The sequence below is a fragment of the Panulirus ornatus genome, chromosome 4 (genome assembly GCF_036320965.1).
Source record: "Panulirus ornatus isolate Po-2019 chromosome 4, ASM3632096v1, whole genome shotgun sequence".
In the NCBI taxonomy this organism is placed as follows: domain Eukaryota; kingdom Metazoa; phylum Arthropoda; class Malacostraca; order Decapoda; family Palinuridae; genus Panulirus; species Panulirus ornatus.
The window spans coordinates 8,812,041-8,836,775 of NC_092227.1; the positions used below are offsets into that span (position 1 = coordinate 8,812,041).

At 41.8% G+C, this 24,735-nt stretch overlaps 1 protein-coding gene across 5 annotated transcripts in view; it reads left to right on the forward strand.

Annotated features, from left to right (window-relative positions):
* Positions 1-1,987: 1,987 nt before the first annotated feature.
* The window catches only part of LOC139765626 (BAI1-associated protein 3-like), a 463,094-nt gene continuing 440,346 nt past the window's right edge, over positions 1,988-24,735 (forward strand). For all 5 annotated transcript variants that reach the window (XR_011716708.1, XM_071693318.1, XM_071693310.1 and 2 more), the window contains exon 1: positions 1,988-3,075. Coding sequence is in view for 4 of the 5 variants with exons in the window: in XM_071693318.1 (XP_071549419.1) it covers positions 2,636-3,075 (440 nt within the window). In the remaining variant the exon portion in view is untranslated. The remainder of the gene's footprint in view (positions 3,076-24,735) is intronic.

Sequence of the window (24,735 nt, forward strand, 5' to 3'; positions counted from 1 at the left end):
AACTACGACAACGGGACGACCATGAAGATCACGACTACAACAACGGGACGACCATGAAGATCGGATCGCAGCCACGACAACGGGACGATCTATACGACCGTAGACGCAACGAGGAGACGACCTGAGCCACATATTACAATTTAAGACATACATTATAGGTTCGTACAGACAAAACTCAAAGACTACATCGATTCAAACATATCAGAACAGACATTCATGTACATCGATGGAAAGAAATACCCACCCACCCACACACACACACACACACACACACACACACACACACACACACACACACACGCTCATACAAACACTCACAGCTTAAATCTAAATAGGCACATTCATACAAGCACATCATCTTGCATTCACAGACACTAACTCATAATCTCATTACTTTGTAGACACACATCTTAACACAGAACGAGGCACTTAGCAAATCTGAGGTTTCGTATACAAAGACACCTCCTCTGTTGTTATGTCTCTGTGTACACAGAGAAAATCCCAGACCGCAGTGTTGCGTTGGTTACTAGACTACAACAGACCTGGTAAATGCTTAGTAACATTCAGTCTTAACTAACCCCCACAACCAAACTCACTTCAGTCACTTTCGAGTCATTCATTACCTTCGTTCGCCAGCGAAACAGAACGCCAACAGGCGAACAAACAGAGGGAGGTGAGTGGGTGATCCCTCCGAGGCATTGCACTGAACAGGGAGGAGGTGTGATCAGACACTATCCTAGAGTGCTGAGTGGGAAATAGAAGTGAGACGAGGCTCTATCCTGGGAAATAGAGGCGAGATGAGACTCTGTCTTTAGAAATAGAGATGAGATAAGACTCTATCCCGGTAAATAGAGGTGAGACAAGACTCTATCTTGGAAAATAGAGGTGAGACGAGACTGTCTTGGGAAATAGAAGTGAGACAAGACTCTATCCTGGGAAATAGAAGTGAGATGAGACTCTATCCTGGAAAACAGAGGTGACATGAGACTCTATCCTGGGAAATAGAGGTGAGACGAAACTCTGACCTGGGAAATAGAGGTGAGACAAGACTCTAACCTGGAAAATAGAGGTGAGACGAGACTTTATCTTGGAAAATAGAGGCGAGACTAGACTCTATCCTGGAAAATATGTTGATCAGAAAGATGGGACTAAACGCTCTATGGAGGGCGCTGTGTGTGTGTGTGTGTGTGTGTGTGTGTGTGTGTGTGTGTGTGGGAGGAGGGGGGGGGCAATGACATATTAAACACACACATTTAGAGTCACCTACATACATATATCACCGAGGCATCCTTCATGCAGATAGGGACACGCCCACACCAGAGAGACAAGCCCACACACACACACACACACACACACGCACACACACACACACACACACACACACACACACACAACACACACACAATTACTCACAGTTCTGTAAGCCCTCATGCATCACACACACACACACACACACACACACACACACAGAAATAGCAAGACAAACACAGGGACTAGCACACACTGCACATAGCCATGGGAAGTAGCATTACACACTGATTATGTCTTTGCCGAACAGTTCTATTCGTTAATACCGAACTAAAATATAATCATTCAAATGTTTTCCTACACCAGAGGTTAAAAATGGACCGTGAAAAAAAAAAAAATAAATGTAGTTTGAGCAGAAGAATATATAGCCGGTAGGATCAACGCTCATTTAACTTCTGCTTGAATAACATACTCTTTGAGGATTTTAGCCGAGAAAAAAAGAAAAAAAAAAGGCTATTGAGTCTAATTAACAGATACGGCAGGTGTTTATTTGGTGCCATGTTCATATATATGACAGCCCTGCCACTCGATGTACCACCTGGATACATAAACCCTCACACCAGGCAATGGGAAGTTGTTGCGGGTGTGGTGATGTGTGGTGGGTGGTTGGTGTTGGCAGCCTTGGGGTTACGCTTGCGTATGTGCGTGGTCCTCACAGGTGAGACACTGTGTAGACGGCAGCCAGTGTTGGCTCGGCCGCCGCAACGCGAACGTCTATCTTCCCACACACTAGTCATGATGCCCAGCCTCCCCTGCTTCCGCCAGTGATTCCTCCTCCTCCTCCTCCTCCAGAAGCAGTGACAACCTCCGAGTGTATTTGGCATTCTGGAGATCCTCACCGTCGGGAAGTGTACCGGTGGCAAGAGAGAGATAGAGAGAGAGAGGGAGGGAGGTGTGTGGTGTGTGGTGTGTGGGGTGTGGAGTGGTGGTGTTGTGTGTGTGTGTGTGTGTGTGTGTCTCTCTCTCTCTTACGGGCCAAGTGAGACAACAGGTGGAGGACATGTGACGCTGGACGCACTACACGAGTCACATGTGGGAGTGCAGTAGACCCTGGGGAGAGTGAGGACCAGTGCCAGGGAGCGTGACGACAGTGCCCCGGGAGCGTGGCGACAGTGCCGGGGAGCGTGATCACGGGTGCCAAGGCTCCCTGGGGGAGGCATTGAGGGAGGGGGAGGGGAAGGAAATATATAATATACATATATCTTGAAGGTGTCCCTCAAGAATCCTCCAAAGGTTTGTCTATCCCCTTGAGCGGGGGGGTGTGTGTGTGTGTGTCTGTGTGTGTGGGGAAAAACACGCGCGAGGGAGGAGGTGTCGCTCCGTCAACATGAGTTTCCTCAACTCGCTGCAGCAAGTCGTGGCCGGAGTCACGAGCAGCGTCACCAGCCTCACACTCTCGCCCAAGAGGTTCCCCTTCGGCCGGGAGAACAGCAGCGGTGGTGCCCCAGAGGTCACTACGACGACGACCTCGCCCAATGTCCAGCAACACCACCATCATCATCACCACCACCACCGCCCTGGAGGGTCGCCCAACCCCAGGCTGGGGCCGAAGCTGTTGCCCACCCCTGGGGCCGGGGCTGCAGCCTCCCCCCGTCCACAGGGGAGAACTACCAAGTCCTTCATGAACCACATGATTCACCCGCCGCCCATGCAGCAGCAGCAGCAGCAGCTGCAGCCCAAGAAGGAGCGGGAGAGGCGGCCGCTGCCCATGCTACAGTGTGGCGACCGATACACCTACTGGCCAGAGTATGACCCCAGCCAAACCTGGTGAGTGACGAGCTACCCTGTGTTTCCCGCAGTGCACGCCCAGGGCCCTCACACGTCCCGCAGTACACATACAGGGCCCTCACACGTCCTTCGCCACACACCCAGGGCCCTCACACGTCCCGCAGTACACATACAGGGCCCTCACACGTCCCTCGCCACACACCCAGGGCCCTCACACGTCCCTCGCCACACACCCAGGGCCCTCACACGTCCCTCGCCACACACCCAGGGCCCTCACACGTCCCGCAGTGCACGCCCAGGGCACTCACACGTCCCTCGCCACACCCAGGGCACTCAACACACCCAGGACCCTGTAAAACACACCCAGGGCACTCACCCGTCCTCAATTCATCCAGGGCCCTCGATACACCCACGTCCCTCGACACACCCTCGGCCCTCAACACACCCAGGGCACTCAACACACACACACACACACACACACACGACCCTCACCACACCACCCATGGCCCTCAAGAAAAGTATGGTTTCCAACACACCCAGTGGCCTACAACAAACCCCATTGCCCTAGACAATGTGTCCTCGGCTTCTGCCATGCACTTTGGGTCCTTTCGATCACCCAGAAACACAAACATACACAACAGAGAAAATACCCACGTACAAGAACACAGTCAAACACTGACACGCACACACACACACACGGACATGTACAAGCGCACGTATTCATTTTAGATGTCGACACACACATAAACACACACACACACACACACGCACGCACGCACGCACACACAACACACACACACACACACACACACAGATGGGGCCACTTGATTGTACAACTCCCTCTCAGTACACTCCAAATTGGTAGTTCTAATTACAAACGCAACGCTTACACAACAGACGAGGGACCCATGTGTGTAAAAGCGCTTCCCTGTGCTGTACATATAGGTGATCACACTCACATACATACTCGCACACACAGAGGCGCGCGTGCACACACACACACACAACTAGACATGCAACCACGGGCTAATGCATTTTCAAGAACACTCATGTGGGTACCCACATACACTAATATGGATACCCACCTGCACACATTATATATATATATATATATATATATATATATATATATATATATATATATATATATTATATGCTCATTCACGATATATACATGCGAGGATCACACACACACACACACACACACACACACACACACACAAACACACGAGTTACAACACTCTCATTAAATACACACCTCTTAAAAAAAACGTATTCATTAATGGAGGGAAAACCGCACTCCAGGCTACTCAACACTCCATCCACCTGTGGTGGAAGCAACGAGGGACGCATGAGAAACTACTGTGGTGCAGGAGGAGAGAAAATAAACAACAAAACTCAATCTCATGACTGAGTCGAAAAAGAAAAAAAAAAAAGAAAAGTTTCTGTGCGAAATGTACGAGGGGATTTTAGGTCATGGTATTTTGAAATCGTATGCTAATCACGGGTTGATCATAGTGCTGTATTATAATCACGGGTTGATCATAGTGCTGTATTATAATCACGGGTTGATCATAGTGCTGTATTATAATCACGGGTTGATCATAGTGCTGTATTATAATCACGGGTTGATCATAGTGCTGTATTATAATCACGGGTTGATCATAGTGCTGTATTATAATCACGGGTTGATCATAGTGCTGTATTATAATCACGGGTTGATCATAGTGCTGTATTATAATCACGGGTTGATCATAGTGCTGTATTATAATCACGGGTTGATCATAGTGCTGTATTATAATCACGGGTTGATCATAGTGCTGTATTATAATCACGGGTTGATCATAGTGCTGTATTATAATCACGGGTTGATCATAGTGCTGTATTATAATCACGGGTTGATCATAGTGCTGTATTATAATTATGGTCGGCGGGGATGATTGTACGAAGCTGTGACATGGGAAAAGTAATTAGTTCTCTTTACCTGCTCGTTCTTTCTGTCTTCTTCGTCCTCATCGTCTGTTTTAGAAATGTCTTTGTGTGTGTGTGTGTGTGTGTGTGTGTGTGTGTGTGTGTGTGTGTGTGTGTGTGTGTGTATGTGTGTGTGTGTGTGTGTGTGTATTTTTCGAAAGAGACGAGTGAGCATTTTGAGCCTTATGCAGTGAACAAGGGAAGAGAAAACGGCATAAGTTCACTGCTGGTCATTATCAAGTACCTTCCACTCGTCTATTCCTGGGGTGAGAGAGAGAGAGAGAGAGAGAGAGAGAGAGAGAGAGAGAGAGAGAGAGAGAGAGAGAGAGAGAGAGAGAGGCGGGGGCAAGTAAGTAACACTGTCTTGCTCCGGGTGTGTGTGTGTGTGTGTGTGGTGAACCTACTGCGTGTAAGACGGAAGGATGTCAACCCCTCAGAACTCGGTTCTAGGAACACCTTTTCTTGCCATCAAGTCTTCAGTGTGTTGTGGCCTTTCTCTGTGCATGGGAACGCCAGGTTTCTTTCACGCCCTTGTGTCTCTCCCAGAACGGTTCACTCTCTCAAAATGGTTCTTGTATCCTTTAGGCAAGTCGTGATTGCCTTTTAAGATTTGATTTGCTTGTTTATGGACTATATTTTGTTGTTGTTTTATCATCTACTTCCCCTGGAAAGCGAGCATTGTCCATATCTACTGGGTATCTCGCGTTTTTTATCTACTCCTCTGCATCGACATCTCACAATCTACTTAGATCATATGTACGATCTACAATCTACTTCGATAGCGAGAGCTTTGTTTCTATCTACTATTGGTTTGATATCGAAGACATTCAATCTACTCCTCTGCGATAGATATCTCGCCCTTTATCTACCCTCCTGGATCGGCATCTCACAGTCTATTTAGATCATATATACGACTGTGTGAGACATCTTCACGTATCTCGTATATCTATTATCTCCAACACACTTCACTCACACTCTGGATGATTATCTATCGAACTCTTATCTTCATCGATATAACGATAGTTATGGTGACTATTTCATCCACGGTTTACTCATTCCATCAGTGATGGCTCTTACTCACGGTGAGTAACCTCAGTGATGGTTCTTACTCACTTACTCATACCTTAGTGATGGTTCATACTCATACCTCAGTGATGGTTTTTACTCATGCCTCAGTGATGGTTCTTACTCATGGTGAGTAACCTCAGTGATGGTTCTTACTCATACCTCAGTGATGGCTCTTACTCATACCTCAGTGATGGTTCTTACTCATGGTGAGTAACCTCAGTGATGGCTCTTACTCATACCTCAGTGATGGCTCTTACTCATACCTCAGTGATGGCTCCTTACTCATCACCTAACGTTCCCACACAGACGGTTTCATTAAAAGAAAATTCTTTTTTAATCACAATGCTGATTATTCCACATCAAAGGGCGTGGACAGTGGACACACGTAACATTTGGAAGTAGACAGCAGTCAAGCCAATGGCTATGTATGATCCGTCCACTCAAATGAAAGCTCACACACACACACACACACACACACACACACACACACACACACACACACACACACACACACACGCACGCACAGAGACACACACACACACACACACACACACACACACACACACACACACACACACACACACGGAAAAGAGAAGAAGAGAAAATGTCAAATATTTTGTCCACTGCCACGGGGTCGTTGTGGATATCGGAATGGAACGTGCACCAGGGCTTTCACAGCGAAGATACTTTATGCAAGGACTGTCTGTCTGTCTGTCTCTGTCTGTATGTCTTTGTATCTCTCTCTTGTTTATCTCTGTCACCATTTGTCTGTCTGTCTGTCATTCCGTCTCTGTCTGTCTGTCTCTGTCTGTCTCTGTCTATCTGTTTGTCTATGTGTCATTCTGTCTTTCTCTTTTTCTGTCTGTCTCTGTCTATGTGTGTCTGTCTATCTGTCATTCTGTCTGCCTGTCTGTCTGTCTGTCTGGTTGTCTGTCTATCTGTCATTCTGTCTGTGTCTGTCTGTCTACCTGTCATTCTGTCTGTCTGTCTATCAGTCATTTAATATGTGAATCTGACTGTCCGTCTCTCTGTCCATCAGTCTGACTGCATGTCTGCCCCTCTCTCTCTCTCTCTCTCTCTCTCTCTCTCTCTCTCTCTCTCTCTCTCTCTCTCTCTCTCTCTCTCTGACGCTGGCTTGCTCCTGCCATTTCTTTCCCTTTTCGCCCCGTGGAGGCAGGATCGAAACGTCATAATAATACATTCCTCTGTCTATAAATCAAGTCATCAGAAAACGTTTCGCTTCCGTCACGTGAGAGGTCGGGGGTCAAGTGTGGCATTACAACCTCATTTAACCTGACCTTTCTCTCAAGGCTTTTAATTTTCCTGTCCTCGCTGGGAGTGCTTAAATAATAACTCGGTTTCTTTACAACAATTTTTTTTTTTTTTATTGTGGTTTAACCTGTTACTACCTCTTCCCATGTCTTGCTGTTTACCTGTCTATCTATCTACCTTTCTGTCTATCTATCTGTCTATCTATCATTCTATCTATCAATCTATCTATCTATCTATCTATCTATCTATCTATCTATCTATCTATATATATATATATATATATATATATATATATATATATATATATCTTTTTTTTCTTTTTATCATACTTAATCGCCGTCTCCCGCATTAGCGAGGTAGCGCAAGGAAACAAACGAAAGAATGGCCCAAGCCACATACATAAACGCCCACTTACACACACACACACACACACACACACATATATATATATATATATATATATATATATATATATATATATATATATATATATATATATATATATATTTAAGGTAGTAGAATCACAAATGAGGCGATGAATACAGAGTATCAAGCGTTTACGTAAATTACATCGGAAAGTAATACACGAAAGCGCTTGATATTTCGTATTTTCCATTTCCTTGTGGTTACACCTGCATCTTTATGTACACCTCGCTACTTGTGCACCTTCGGCGAGGCTACAACATTCCCAGTGACTGGCTGAAGCCACAGCGATGGAGACTACAAGATATACTCTCTATTTGGAGGGATGGTTCTTAGGTGTTGGTGACTGAATGAGTTTAGGGTTATTTAGACGATAGATATAGGAGAGTGAGGGATCCATGAACCCACCCCCTCCTCCTTCTCTCTCTCTCTCTCTCTCTCTCTCTCTCTCTCTCTCTCTCTCTCTCTCTCTCTCTCTCTCTCTCTCTCTCTCTCTTCTTTTTCTGTCTTATTCTTAACCTTCTCGAAGACTGTCGACGACATACTGCCGTTTTTGCCACGGCTGGTGATAGTAACGTCGCACGTAGAAAACGAGCGAATTGAAATGCGTTTTTCATCCCCCCCCCCTTTTTTTTCAGAGCTTCGGGGGAAAAAATGGAAACTGATAGGGTTGAGTATTTGCAAAACCAGTGAGGATATATTCCGAGTCTGGCTCTTCTTTTTTTCCCTCTCATTTTTTTTTCCATTTCCTCGCGTCCGGTTCGCCGTTTTCTTTCCACATTTCAAATTTCTTTCATGTCAGTGGTGTTTCGAGACCATATATGACACCCGAATGAACCTTGTAGCAATTTACTCATAGGTTTTCTAATCTTTTTTCATAGAAAACTAAACCATATCTACCATTATCAAAATTTTTCATCTAAATTAGTCAAATTTTTATCCCTTGGGATAAATTTTCTTTTCCTGTTAAATTTGCTGTTCCACCACGCAAAAAAATATGTCCTCCTTAAATCGTGAGGTGACATGTGAATGCCACACCGTCCTCAGACGCCCCATCATTTCTACGATGATCATCACACTTGGCTCTTAATTGGCCCTTTTGCTATTTTCTGACCCATTTCCTTAACCAGTTATCTTCCCCCCCCTCCCCCGACCCCCAGGCATCAGGTCTGAAATGTACGTTGGTTGGTTAGCACTCAGGGTTTTGATTTTATGAGACGTGTTCCCACTGAGGGAGGCTGTATGGTCTATAACTAACATTCTTATCATTTTCTTTCTCCCCCATAACTTCTTTTTTTTCCCTCCCTTTTTTTCCTCTTTTTTTTCTACGTTTATTTTCCTTCCGCTGAGGATGGGAGAAAAGAATTAATTGTATATAATCCGGTAGAGTTTTTTTTTTTTTTCCCTGGATCTAGCCAAGAGGCAGATATGTATTTTGAACTAATGAAACCAAATTGTTTTTCCCCCAGACTTAGTTTTATTTTGTGTTATTGAGAGCATTAGATTTTTTTTCCCTTTTCGTTTTTCACAGTGAATATGAAATACTTTTACATACTTCATTTCCTCATGATCAAAGCCATTCATTATTCCTACACTTCTTTTTTCCATGGTGAACGAGATAACACGAGAAAAATAAGTCTTTATCATGACCTTCATATATATATATATATATTTTCCTCTAGTGAAAGGGATATAGACCAAAAGAGATTAATGAGGAAATTAATCTCACGTCCTTGGATTAACGTCGAGAACCTTCCCATGTGACTAATTCGTAATAGGCAAACTGTCACACTGTTGTTCGTTGTATGCCACTAGCACCCTGTTCATTGGTCGATCGGAAAGCCATGTATGTTGTCATGTAGGTAAATATCACAACAGAATATATATATATATATATATATATATATATATATATATATATATATATATATATATATATATATATATATATGTATTCCTAGGAGTCCCCGGGGAAAATGAAACACGATAAGTTCCCAAGTGCAGTTTCGTTTAATAATCACATCATCAGAGGGAGATACAAGAAAGAAATACAAGTTATTTGATATACAACGAAGAGACGTAGCTAAGACGCCATTTGGTAAATAAGTGATTGTCTAAGACAGACAACGAACGTATCATGAACTTATTATGTGGACAGTAAAACCCAAATTTTCGAAGTCAAATCTGAAAGATTCGACTGAAGTCAAGCTGCATGCAACTAATTAAACGACATAGCACTAACGCCTAACTAGAATATGTAGATGAGATGGTTATATATGAAATTGTTTGTAAAAGATATAAGGTTCCAGAGACCCAGAAATTATTATTGTTGTTATCATTATTGCTATTATTTTCATTATCATTACTGCAGTTTCAGTATACACACACACACACACACACACACACACACACACACATATATATATATATATATATATATATATATATATATATATATATATATATATTTGGGTCATTCTTCGTCTGCTTCCTTGCGCGACCTCGCTGACGCGGGAAGCAGCGATTAAATATAATAGTAATAATGATAAAAAAGAAATATATATATATATATATATATATATATATATATATATATATATATATATATATATATATATATATATATATATGTATGTATGTATATATATCGTCCAGGTCAGGGGTATTCCAGCAAGACACTGGAATGATTTCAAATGCAGTGGGTCTTTGTCGTCATATTGGTTTCTCATTCTCATTGGCTAAAATGCTCTCCCTTGATTTCCTTGTTGGGAGGAGAAGGGAAATTAATGTCTGCGATTTTTTTGGGGGCGTCGTGTTGTGTAAAGTGGGCAGAGGTGTGGCACAGAGAGGAACAGTCATCATATGATCAATTAATTCTTCCACAGTTCATTGACGAAGTCTGTATAATATTCTGGCATAGAAATGCGTAAAGTCATGAATGAAATTGCCGTTTGTTATTCATGCTGTTGATATATTATCATTCGACAGCTTAATAATCATTGATATTGGACTCAATAGTTGCTTTTCTATCATTATCATTTTGCGCATTATTTATATCTATGATTATGAGATATGTTCACTTATAGGTGTCTTTTTTCTAACGATTAATCAAGTACTTTAGTCGTTGCCTAAATGGGGCATTTGTAATGTCATGTGTCCTTGATTAATGAATATATTATTTCATCTAACAGCTGGCACATTTCAGGTATATGACGTACTATGATATGTTGATGAAAATATTCATGTATGATAACAGCTATACAGCTTATTACTGTTATATGATTGTGTGTGTGTGTGTGTGTGTGTGTGTGTGTGTGTGTGTGTGTGTGTGTGTAATCAATGACTGCATTCGTGGCAATGCTTTAGCTAACTCCACATTTTTGGGAGGGAATGCTTCAAGCATTTCTTCTTGCGTAGGGAGAAGGAGAAATCATCTATTTCGTTCGGATCAAGTTGATGTTCATGGTACGTTGTACACACTTGTACAACACCACGCTAAAGACAATGTGTTCCAGCACATGTAACTCGCTCTTGGCGATTCTCTCATCCCTAACAGTATGTAAGCGGTGGACAAAAGTGGATTCAACACACATGGAATTGAATACCTTTTGACTAATTACGTAACTCTCTCTTGGCGATTCTTTTCATCTCTAACAGTATGTAAGCGATGGACAAAAATGGATTCCACACACTTGGGATTGAATACCTTTTGACTTATTACGTAACTCTCTCTTGGCGATTCTTTCATACTTAACAGTATGTAAGCGATGGACAAAAGTGGATTCCACACACTTGGAATTGAATGCCTTTTGACGGACGAGAGACAACTTCATATCATAGAATCAACGTTCCATAGACACCGAAAGGCTGATATGACTTCAACCTTCGAGTCGAAAGCGTTTTGAGATCGCCAGTCGGTAATTGCAGGAGGGCCCCTGAGGACCTCCAAGGACCATGACCGAGTGAGGGGAAGGAACATCAGAGACCAGGTCACCTCCAGAGCGTAATCATTCTCAGTCATAATTCCCCGTTGACACAGGCGTAGCTCCTCATTAACTCTCCCTCTGTCACTCCTGTTTGCTCTGCCGTCCTCTGTTATTAACGGGGGGTCGTACCTGCTTGTGGACTGGGTATGATTACCAACGTTGGATTATATATGAAAAAAAACAAGAAAGATATGAATCCTTGATATGTCCTCGGGTGATATGAGTTGTGAGTGTGCTGTGTTGTGAGTGAGCTCACAACACTGGAGAGGTTGTGAGCCCCTTGACACCGAGGAGAAGTGTTGTTTCATAAGGTGAAATGAAAGAGAGGTTTGCTATATTATGCATGACAGTAGTCAAGAGGTTTGCTGTGCTATATGTAGCGAGAGCCGAAAGGTTTCCTGTGCTATATGTAGCGAGAGCCAAAAGGTTTGCTGTGCTATATTCAGAGAGAGGCGAAAGGTATGCTGTGTTATATGTAGCGACCGTAGAAAGGTTTGCTGTACTATATGTAGCGAGAGCCGAAAGGTTTGCTGTGCTATATGTAGCGAGAGCCGAAAGGTTTGCTGTGCTATGGGTACGAGAGCCGAAAGGTTTTCTGTGCTATTAGGTGGCAAAAGTAAGAGAATTCAATCGTCCTGTGAACTTAGACAAGATAAAAGATAAATGAGGATGTTTGAATCACACGTCACGATGGCAATTATTCCTAAAGGAATGTAGAGAAGGTTGAGAATAGGTCAGATGATGGTCATACGAGGAACCATAATTACTTAAGCCAATGCAGTACTGAAGATCATGTATTTTTCAATAGACGTAATGAAGTATGTGGTCAAGGGGCGTTGGCGGGTTGTATAAGGTTCTGTTGTTAAGCTCAAAGGGTTGTGAATGTTATTAATCTTCATGGAGAGAATGATGACCATGTTATTGTTCGTTAATCATTGTCTTTAAAGGGTTTTTCTTTTTTTTTTTCATCAGGTTTCATCTAGTCCTGCTTGAAGGATAGTAAGCTGTGGATATAATCAGAGATGAAAAGAGGACATGAGTATAAGTAACATAGAGAGAAAGGGCGTGACATATTGAACACGACATCACAGAAAACTATAAACGTAATAATTATCTGTACCTATGTATCCATCATTGTCCCAACTTCTGCGAAAGAGCCATAATGACATTCTGGGCCACCTCCAGCCCGAGGTGGCACTACTTTCAGCAGCAGGGGAAAGGTAGACTCCCTTTTGGAGTGTGACCCTTCGCCTCGAGCGCGCGGGATATAGTAATACCATAAACGTATTCTGATTTCCGATGTAGATTTCGAACGTATCCCAGGGACTGTAGATGCGAACGATTATGCAAATGACTGGACGTTATAAAGAATTGGGTCTGGTTCTAAGTGATTTCATGGCAATCAAGAGTAATTAGTGTGAATTTCTGTAATGACATGAACACAGTAATGGGGGATATGATGAGTTTACCGAGGAAAGAAAATGGATCACAAAGTATGGATGATCACTACAGTAAGTGATGTTAAGAGGATTATAAGTTCTAAGTGATAAGTGACTCCACGTCGAATCACGATGGTATAGGAAATTACGATCGCTTATATGAGGGAGGGATATATGTAAATGACACAGTGTAAAATATCGTATCCATAAGTCATATAATTGCCACGACAAGAGCGTCATTGATATAAAGGGGAAAACAGCTTATCGTATAAGTTATATTACGTGATATTCAAGTTCTATTACGTGATATTAATATTTCTTTTTTTTTTTTGAAACGTCAAACGTCAGAAATTAAGAATGGGATCGTGTGACTTACTTACTCTATGTCTGGAATGCGTGTTCAGTCAATCCAAGGGCATTGTGGAGGACTGCTGGTTATATATGCAAATGATGTAAGCAGCCCAATGAGAAATGTGACACTTTGACATGAATAATACGTGGCCTAGGGTGACTGTCATGGTATGTGACACATAGGATCCATGTGTTAATTAATAAATGACTTAATAAATGGTAATAACATCATTTATGGTCACGGCATAGGGACTCTACACCTCAAATTATACATTTGGTCACTGTAAACCATTTATTGATTATTTCCTGCCAGTTTGTCGTTGTTCACGACATGTTATTTCACTGTTCATCGGTACGTTGTTATCCCACTGTTCACTGCAGGGTATTCCAGTGCCCAGTTACTTGATAACTATGTCATAATTTCACAGGGGACTTTGAAACTGAAGCCATCACACACACACACACACACACACACACACACACACACACACACACACACACATCATCTTCCCACACATCGTAAGTCGGACACGCATTCGTATATATAACCAATGATGTGCCTGAAATAATGCTTAAGACTCTGGGGGGACCACAGATGAAGGAGTCGAACACCTATGAAAGGAGAATCCAAGACCATTGATCATTCCATTGAGATGTGGGATTCTACCTTCTCTTGTCTCGCCATACAGATGCGATCAGACCCCTTATTTTTAAAAAAAAATGTCAGTTTTATTTTTTTTTCTCCTCTCTTCCCCCAGGATTCTCAGATTATCCTTTTCCCTTTTCGTTCCTTATATTCTTTATATCTTTTTAACCCTTTTTTTTCTTTATATCTTTTTAAATGTTTTTAACCTTTTTTTTCTTTATATCTTTTTAAATGTTTTTAACCCTTTTTTTCTTTATATCTTTTTAAATGTTTTTAACCCTTTTTTTCTTTATATCTTTTTAAATGTTTTTAACCCTTTTTTTCTTTATATCTTTTTAAATGTTTTTAACCCTTTTTTTCTTTATATCTTTTTAAATGTTTTAAACCCTTTTTTTTCTTTATATCTTTTTAAATGTTTTTAACCTTTTTTTTCTTTATATCTTTTTAAATGTTTTTAACCTTTTTTTTCTCTTTATATCTTTTTAAATGTTTTTAACCCTTTTTTCTCTTTATATCTTTTTAAATGTTTTTAACCCTTTTTCTCTTTATATCTTTTTAAATGTTTTTAACCCTTTTTTTTCTTTATATCTTTTTAAATGTTTTTAACCCTTTTTTTTTCTTTATATCTTTTTAAATGTTTTTAACCTTTTTTTTCTTTATATCTTTTTAAATGTTTTTAACCTTTTTTTTCTTTATATCTTTTTAAATGTTTTTAACCTTTTTTTTCTCTTTATATCTTTTTAAATGTTTTTAACCCTTTTTCTCTTTATATCTTTTTAAATGTTTTTAACCCTTTTTTTTCTTTATATCTTTTTAAATGTTTTTAACCCTTTTTTTTTCTTTATATCTTTTTAAATGTTTTTAACCCTTTTTCTCTTTATATCTTTTTAAATGTTTTAACCCTTTTTTTCTTTATATCTTTTTAAATGTTTTTAACCTTTTTTTTTATATTAAGGCCAATGGCTGGTTCAGGTGGGGTGGGTTGTCAGAGACTTGCACACGTCGAGAAAAGAATATAAATCTAATCATGTTATCATTGTGAGAGATAGTCAGTCCTCTTATATATTTTTTTTTTTGATCATGTTGTCATTGTGAGAGACAGTCTCTCTTCTTTTCTGTCATCTACTAATTGTTGAACATTTGTTAATATTATCAAAGAGAAAGTGTATTATTTTTTTTTCGCTATTGTGAGTTAAGACATATTATTTTTTTTCGCTATTGTGAGTTAAGACATATTATTTTTTTCGCTATTGTGAGTTAAGACATTATTTTTTTTTCGCTATTGTGAGTTAAGACATATTATTTTTTTTCGCTATTGTGAGTTAAGACATTATTTTTTTTTCGCTATAGTGAGTTAAGACATTATTTTTTTTCGCTATTGTGAGTTAAGACATATTATTTTTTTTTCGCTATTGTGAGTTAAGACATATTATTTTTTTTCGCTATTGTGAGTTAAGACATATTATTTTTTTTCGCTATTGTGAGTTAAGACATATTATTTTTTTTCGCTATTGTGAGTTAAGACATATTATTTTTTTTCGCTATTGTGAATTAAGACATATTATTTTTTTTCGCTATAGTGAGTTAAGACATATTATTTTTTTTCGCTATTGTAAGTTAAGACATATTATTTTTTTCGCTATTGTGAGTTAAGACATATTATTTTTTTTCGCTATTGTGAGTTAAGACATATTTTTTTTCGCTATTGTGTGTTAAGACATATTATTTTTTTTTCGCTATTGTGAGTTAAGACATATTATTTTTTTTTCGCTAAAAGCATGAGTGTTCAGAGAGTCTTCAATAAAAAAAGAGAAAATACACACCCCCCTTTGGGGGCAATATTAAATTAAACGGACAAATTACTTTTTCTTCACTGTTCTTGACATATTATGATTGTATAATTAAGCCCGAGCGCGCGCTATCATCAGCCCCTGGGAAGGTACGTGTGTCAGATCAAAAGAATTTCTTTAATATGTCCCCTCGCGTCCAAAAATAGTTCGGCGTGACACTCTCTCTCTCTCTCTCTCTCTCTCTCTCTCTCTCTCTCTCTCTCTCTCTCTCTCTCTCTCTCTCTCTCTCTCTCTCTCGCGGAATAACAGGCTCCATATTGCTTAGAGTTAATGATATGTATATTTTTATCTTTCAGCTCCTGCTCTCTCTCTCTCTCTCTCTCTCTCTCTCTCTCTCTCTCTCTCTCTCTCTCTCTCTCTCTCTCTCTCTCTCTCTCTCTCTCTCTCTCTCTCTCTCTCTCAGGACGGATGTCTTCCGCCGTAAGGCGTTGCAGGAGCCCCCAGCCCCCACCACCCTCCGTTGCCACGTACTACCTCCAGCAAAACAGACATTTACGTCTTTTATTGGATCAGGTCCAGTGCTGTCGCTCGCCTGGCTTCCTCGCTACATTATTCTGATCTGAAGTTATTTCTTTTTCCCATCCATCTCTCCCTCCTTCCTTCCTTCTTTCTTTCCATACTTTATTCCTTCCTTCACTCACACGTATCATCAGCTCTTCTCTCACTTCACACTTATTGTCTTCTCGATCACTTCCTTGTTCATAGCCTGTATATGATCCTCATACTTCCTCAGGTATCGCTCTACCAACCGTTTCGCTCCTGAACCCGCTTCTCAGGTTGGCTTTTGTCATTTCCGCTTCGTGATGTCCGTCCCAATTCAACTTTTCTACTCCACCTCTCTCTATCCCTTATTCAAGAGTTCCTACTCCTTTTGGTCTTAATGTACCTCAAATTATAAAACCCTGCCTCTCTCGATCCCTTATTCAAAGGTTCCTACTCCTTTTGGTCTTAATGTACCTCAAATTATAAAACCCCACCTCTCTCGATCCCTTATTCAAAGGTTCCTACTCCTTTTGGTCTTAATGTACCTCAAATTATATAGGATTTGCATAGTATCCTTATAGTAGGTAATGCTGTTCTAACCCTCCTTCCCCTTTGGCTTCGCATTGTGATCCTGATTATGTTACTTCTCCCCAAAGACTTTAAAACTTTTCACCCTTCTTAAAGTTAGACACGTCTTTCGTAGCACTCAAGTTCCTTCTATCAGACCCCTGATCCATCGTATCTCTCTTAACTTTAGCCTTCAACACCCTACATCAGCCATCTCCAGCCTCCAAGACGGAATCGAGACCTATGACGTGGAGTCTCTCACTCGAACTTGTGCCTCAACTTGTGCCTCAACATAACAGGTCTCCAGAGTGTCGTCATTCTGGTGTTGAGGATTGCCTTTTTTTTTTCCTTGCCACTGCGTAATCTCAGGTCACCTCCTCACCTTCTGATGATTCCAGCTCACACATTATCACATACTCTCTCTCTCTCTCTCTCTCTCTCTCTCTCTCTCTCTCTCTCTCTCTCTCTCTCTCTCTCTCTCTCTCTCTCTCTCTCTCTCTCTCCCACCATCAGGTCCCTAGAGGTTCAGGTGCGTATGTTTCATATGAAGCAATCCATTCAGTATCTTCATGAGTCTTGTTCCTTCATATGCTTTTAATTTTCGAAATCAATCATAAACCAACAGGAATATTACTAAGAAGTGCTGCAATACCACTCAAACTTTTTTGCTGTTCTTTTGTCTTTCTGTGAAATTTGTCCACCTCATTTCGAGTGGTCCTGTGCATGGAAATGTTCGCGAGTGGCAAAGACATATGACAGTGGCTGTTGAGTTTCATATGAATGACTCTCGTGTTCAGAGTTACGAGACCGAGACTGCTCCCTTGTCTCGCCAATATATGGAGAGTAAAGTCTCGTACTGATATATTTCTTTACAGTCGACGAATATAGGCACTCAGGGACCCCTATCTCCAAACGTAAATCACATAAATGGGCTTAGATACCATACTAACGTTATTGGGTTGTTTATCTCGTAATGTTGTTCTGTTTTGTTCACCTCCAGGCCTGAAGATGGGCAATAGAATTCTTCAAATGGTGCTAAGAAGTTGTCTTTCTTCTTCTTCTTAGCCCTCGCGGTGTAGTTGATGTATATTACAACACCAGTTCTTTGCACTAACTGTTACTGATTTTATGAATAGACACCAAAAGGGATCCAACGCTCCGCCAGTGCGAGTTGGTCTGGTGAGAAGCCAGGTTACAGGATGGAGAAGTAGCAGCTTGTGGTTTAGCTTCTCCAGACTCGTTATACATGTACGGTTATCCCCAAGACCCTGCATATCATGGACCTTCGTGGAGGTTGACGCTGCTGAGCGCGTTGGTTCGAATCTTGGCTGCGGCAGTCGGTCCACTGTCAACCCCAGCTGGCCTCGAGTTAGGGCATTCTGTTCCACGTGGTGTCTCAGCTAACGAAGGTAAGGTACAAAGCTCATACCGCTTGTGCTGAAACTATCAACGGCGTTTCCTCCAAAGGCAGGTTTAAAACAAACAACGAACCCTTATGCATATGCGTCTGCTTTCGCCTAAAAAACAACATCCCACACTTTCATATCAATTATCAGTCTGACTTATTTGATTCGGCCAATAGTAAGTATATCTCTGAAGCTAAATACATTAACAATACTACATTGATTATGTAATCTTGCGTGTTTATGTAAAGGTGATATACATAGTCGTGTATGAGATGACGAGTTTCAGAATACAACGAAGCAGTTTCGAGTTCGCATCCCTGAACACATAGGTCGCTCATATCTCATTGAACCAGCCACCCGAAGTCATCCGGTTGGCCCTGCCACTCGGGAACCTGCACATATACACGACGCCGCCAGATATGTGAGGCGGATTATCAAACTTCCATCCATTTCCAACACAGACATGGAGCTGGGAACAGCAAACCCTTTTTTTTTTTACACACAAAAGGGAAAGACCGAAACTTGGTATTCATGAATATGTACGTGAACTATTGTGTTTACAGTTGGTGTGGAATCTGTACATTGTGTTCACTTTTCTCTACCTTTTTTTTTCATTTTTCTTAAAACCTGATCATTAATGTAAATTTGTTTAATACGATTTTGATGTTCAGTATTTTGTATGAGTCAGGATTGATCTTAATCTTGTATACCGAGTGTTTTAGTTATCTTTTTTTCTGTTTTCTTCTGTTTTACGTCTGGTTTTTTTTTTACAGAATTGACTGATGGTTGCATTAGTAAAACCATCATTATTAATTGTTCACATTGTAGTGTAGTTATCGTCTTCTTTACCTATTTTTTTTTTATTTTGCTGTTGATCTGTTGATGAGAATAGAGATCTTCCAATGTTGCCAAGATCTTTTTCTTAGTCACCGCGCTGTTGCTGATGTGACACATTCGCCGTTTCCCTTGATACGAGGTAGCGCCAGAAAAAGGAGGAATAACTGGTCTCGTTCGCTCACATCGCTCTAGCTGTCGTATATAATGTATCAAAACCAGAGTCCTCTCTCTTTAACTAGGCCTTACAGCCTTTTTCGTGTTTTTCACCCGTCGTCCCCGGTATACCATATCGTTCCAATTGGCTCTATCCCTTGTACACCTGACACTCACTTGTGTACTCAGGCACCGAACCCTCAGAGCATTTTTCGTTCCATTCTTGGTTTCCACTTTTCCATGTTCCCTCCATTTCTTGCACGTACACAATCTTGTCAACCTTTCCTCACTCATCCTCTTCATATGTCCAAACCATTTCAGCATATCCTCTTACTACCACACCACTCTCTTACCTCACCCTATCGTACTTGATCAACCCTCTTCACACCAGATACTGCTGGGAATCAAGGACCATAATCCTCATTGACTCGTCCATATTCATACTTGGGGATGAATAATGAGAAAGGGAAGAGGGGAGAAAAAAATGTGAAAATAGGTAGCAAAAAGAGTAAGGTGTATTGGGTGTATTTGCGGAAATATGAAGATTAGCCTGATAGGGTAATTCCAATGAGACAGAGAGCAGTCAGTACTTAGCAGTCTTGATATGGAGGGTGCTAGATTGTACCTAGTACGACTTTAGCACTACAGCGACGGGACTACAGCACCTTAGCCAGTTGTTGTATACATCTTACTACCAGCAGGCTCGGCCCTACGTAGGGTAGGGGGTAAACTGATATGTTTTGGATGCGTTCAGGTTGTAAAATAGGCCCGTTCTCCGTGACCTGAATCCCACTACTTCGTGGTCATATTTGTTTCATTTTCACACATTTTCTCTCTCTCTCTCTCTCTCTCTCTCTCTCTCTCTCTCTCTCTCTCTCTCTCTCTCTCTCTCTCTCTCTCTCTCTCTCTGTGTTTTTCACTGTTTTACACACACACACACACACACACACACACACACACACACACACACACACGCACACACACACACACACACACACCGTTTCTCGTCATCTCCCTAATGACTCAGTTACCAGATACGGTCGTTATGTGGTCAATACCTAGACCCCCTCCTCAACACCAGGACACGATGTCGTCTTGTTGAGGCACACAACCCAGCCTGACCGTCACGCCATGCTCAGGGGGCCACCGACGATGACCAACCCGTGCAACGTATCAGCTAAAGCTTTGGTTTTTTTCTCTTGAGATCGTAAGAGTGACGAGGCGCTATTTACTTCCTTAGAGAGAGTAAGAGCCCCCCTCCACCCCTTCAATATATATATATATATATATATATATATATATATATATATATATATATACTTTTTTTTTTTCCGTACTATTCGCCATTTCCCGCGTTTGCGAGGTAGCGCTAAGAACAGAGGACTGGGCCTTAGAGGGAAAATCCTCACCTGGCCCCCTTCTCTGTTCCTTCTTTAGGATTTCCTATCATAGAATTTCATCCTCACTCTCCCAGTTTTCTGTCACTGTCGCCAAACTCCTCTCACAGACCTCACACCTCACACAGACCTCATACACCTCTCACTCTTCTCTATTAAATGTAACCTCCTCCTCCTGTCAGTAAGCCTTAGACATATGTGGCTCTTGAGACACAATTCTCTCATCCTTGCCCCTATCAGGACCCCCCCCCCCCCCTTCTCTGTTCCCTGACCCCAGAAGCAGCTCTCAGTGAAAATAGATAAATCCAGATATCAAACAAATTTCGAAACAGACATACATGTTTCATACAACATTCACCTACACCAACACAAGTATGAATATGTACATGTTTATGTATGTATATGTCTGTGTATGTGTATGAATATTTGTACATGTTGATATGTATATGTGTATTTATGTATGTGTGCGTGTATGGGCGTTTATATATATATATATATATATATATATATATATATATATATATATATATATATATATATATATATATATATATACGTATATATGTATATGAGTGGATGGGCCATTCTCCGTCTGTTTCCTGGCGCTACCTCGGTGACGCGGGGAACAGCAATTAAGTATGATAAAAAAAGAATAAAATATCAAACTCTTATCTTTGTACCAGGTGACTATGCCATAATGGCATTGAACACACTGGAGACAAAGGGACAGATACGCTATCAGTAATGGAAGTCATTGACGCCCGCCCTCTGGGGAATTAGGAACATCGCGCATTGGCATTCCCTTCGGTGGAAAAGCGATCGAACACTCCTTAGAGGAGATACAGTGCTGAGTGAATTCCTTTAGGATATAGAGTGTGGTATGGAATTCCACAGTGGGGTAAGGATCTGCAAAAGACCGTGCTGAGGGTATGACAAATGAGTCCGTAAATGGTCACCAAAGGGAGAGGACGTCAGATGAGCCGAAGAACAAAAAGAAATAGAGAGTTGAAGACGTAGAAGATACAGCAGCCAGGCAGGGATAGAAGAATGTAAGAAGACAATGGCTACATTCGAATAAGAAGGAAGGAGGAAAGAGAGATCTTTGGGGAGAGAAAGATAAACTGTGTGCAAGGACAAAGACCATCGTAAACTGTCCTTGAGGTCCATCAAGACCAGCTTAAGAAGGATCGTAAGATAAACCTTGAGAGACCCAGAGGGCCGGACGGTTCTGGAGACAAGAGACCAAAGGCGGACCATCTGCCATGAGACAGATTAGAGAAGTTCACGCAATGGATCTCATGGACCATAAACGCACAGGGACCTTTGTGTTTCATTCAGCTGATAAGGAGATAAACTATCACTCATGAAATTATACCTTTCGTATTAATCATGCTTGATATGATCCGTGATTGATCGTTCGAGACGGACGAGTCTGTACGTCGCAGAAAGAGGACTGAAATTACGGAAGGGTCATCACCATCCTTAAAGACGAATCCGTGAAGAGGAACGGCTATTCTAGCCTGTCCAACAGACAGACGCAAACATATGATGGTCTCGAGGGACAGAAGTGGACAGACGTCACAGCGGTTCACTCTTGCGTTGCCCACGGCAGCACCGTAGTCATGTGACTCAAATGGTTTGCCGAGTAATACGTGGTCTAGCCTGCGCATGTAACTAGATAGTTCTCGAGTTTTAAGAAAGGATAAAGACAAACGAGCACTTCGGTGTAGGGCAAGTGGTGCCCAGGCGTTCTGAGGTCAGACTGGGAGAGTAGTTGAGTCGGGATGTGTTTGAACTCGACCCCGAAGTATGTAGTGTTTATCATACCTCGGTAGACTTAAGAGCTGTAACTCTCGTAAGGAACGAATGAATCCTTTCTATAATCGGAGCATCTGGTTATAGAAGAAGTAGTACGGCATCTGAACAGGACTTCCTAAGTCTCTTTAGATCCAGACTTGTGACGATTTGTATAAAATGAAGTTGCCCTAGACAGCCTACATGTTATGGCGGTATCAATTACATTCAATCCCGTTGAATGGTGTCATTCTAAGGCCATCAAAGAAGATGGGAAATTTGTGACGAGCTTGTCAGAGAGAACTGGGATTTAGAGGCATTAAACTTGACTGCATTATTATCATCCGGCTGGATATACCCCGTCCAGATTCTGCATTTAAGGAGGCAGTGATGGCGGACGAGACGCAGGTCCATAAAGAGAACATTGGCAGATCTGAGAGAAGTTGAGACTTTAGCCGTGTCGTCAGCGTAGAGGGTTTATTTTGGTTTTCTGCTGAAGAAAACGAGAATCTCTGACGGGAAAGGAGATGGAAGCGTAGGGACGAAGGACAGAGCATCTTGTTGATAGGGAAAGAGGGGAAAGGTTGATCTATCGACAGTTAAGGAAATATAATGGCCACAGAGGATGCTCCATATGAGTGAGGAGAGTGAAAAAGGGAAGTTAGAAGAGGAAAGTTTGGAGAGCCGACCCCGATGCCACACCCTGTCAAAAGTTGCCGATACATCAGGGCCTACAATGCACAAGTCCCCAAAGACTCTTGGAGAGGATAACCTGCCATTAGTGAAATAGGAAAGGATATCACAGGTGGATCTCGCCTTGTGAGAGCCATACTGACGATCAAAAGAAATGACTGAGACTCTAGAGTTCAAGGTAATGGCTGATGAGAGGAGAGATCCGAAGATTGAAATAGGAAAAGTCAGAGCAACAGAACCTGATAGCTGGAAGGTTTAGAAGGGTCATCCTCTGATGTGAGATGCTTGCCATTGCTGAAATCGAAGATGAAGGAGAAGTAGTCTGGCAACAGAAATGGAAAGGACGAACAAACTTGGACGTAAGGGTAAAAAAAGATATACGAGGAGAGATACGAGCTGGCTCTCCAGATAGAGACGTATCTTCTGGACTGTAGGGAAAGAGACGGTAGGGAAGGGGAAAGGATTGATCAGAGGTGCGAACACTGGTGTGGAATGTTAGGGCCACGCGAGGTTGGGATAGCGGAGAAAAGCGAACTAAAAGTAGTTGCCTTGTCTTTGGAAGAGAAAGCTATAGTCCCTTGGGAGCGGGAAACTGCCTCGGCTTGAGGGTGTGTGGATGTCACGACAGCATTACAGTAACCCAGGTAGGTTATGCAGTTCATAACATGTGTTTGTGGAGTCAAGGCGGCAGTAGACGAATTACAGGAGGTCGAGAGACAAATCTTCAGCCAGATGACTTCAAAATGTGGATATACAGAGACCGTGAGGCGTGCAACAGGGCGGGTTGGTGTTGAAATAAGCCAAAGACCAACTCACCTCAATCTAAATCATGAGTTAAGGTTATAGTCGGATACGAATGAGAAAAAAGACTTGCTGAAAATATGACGAGACAACAGAGTCTCCCACTGAGGCAGGGAACTCAGAGAACCCGCTGGCCAAATGATGTAAGGAGACGAGAGATTAAGAGAAAGACAGCCGAAGGGAAAATAAAGGATCCGGATCAATGAAAGGATCAAGGAGCTCTGAAGGGACTGGTGTGGCTGCCTCCGAGCTGCCCATCTCGCTGGCAACAGATAACAAGCGGGATTCCGGGTCGTCTTCTCCTCACCCCATACCTGAAACTCGGTGGCCAGAGGCTTGGTCCGACTCTTTCATCCTTGTAATTAAAGGTTTAATGAGATAAAAGGAAGGAAAGAGAAGAAGTGGCATCAAGCTGGAAAGCAAAAATAAACCAGGTCTGTGCATGGATCATGGAAGGAGGATAAGCTGAAATTATTCTCCGTGGTTTAGTACCGAGACGAAGTCAAACCACTGTTTCTGACACGGATAATTGACGATGGTTTCTGAGCCTCGTATTCAACGT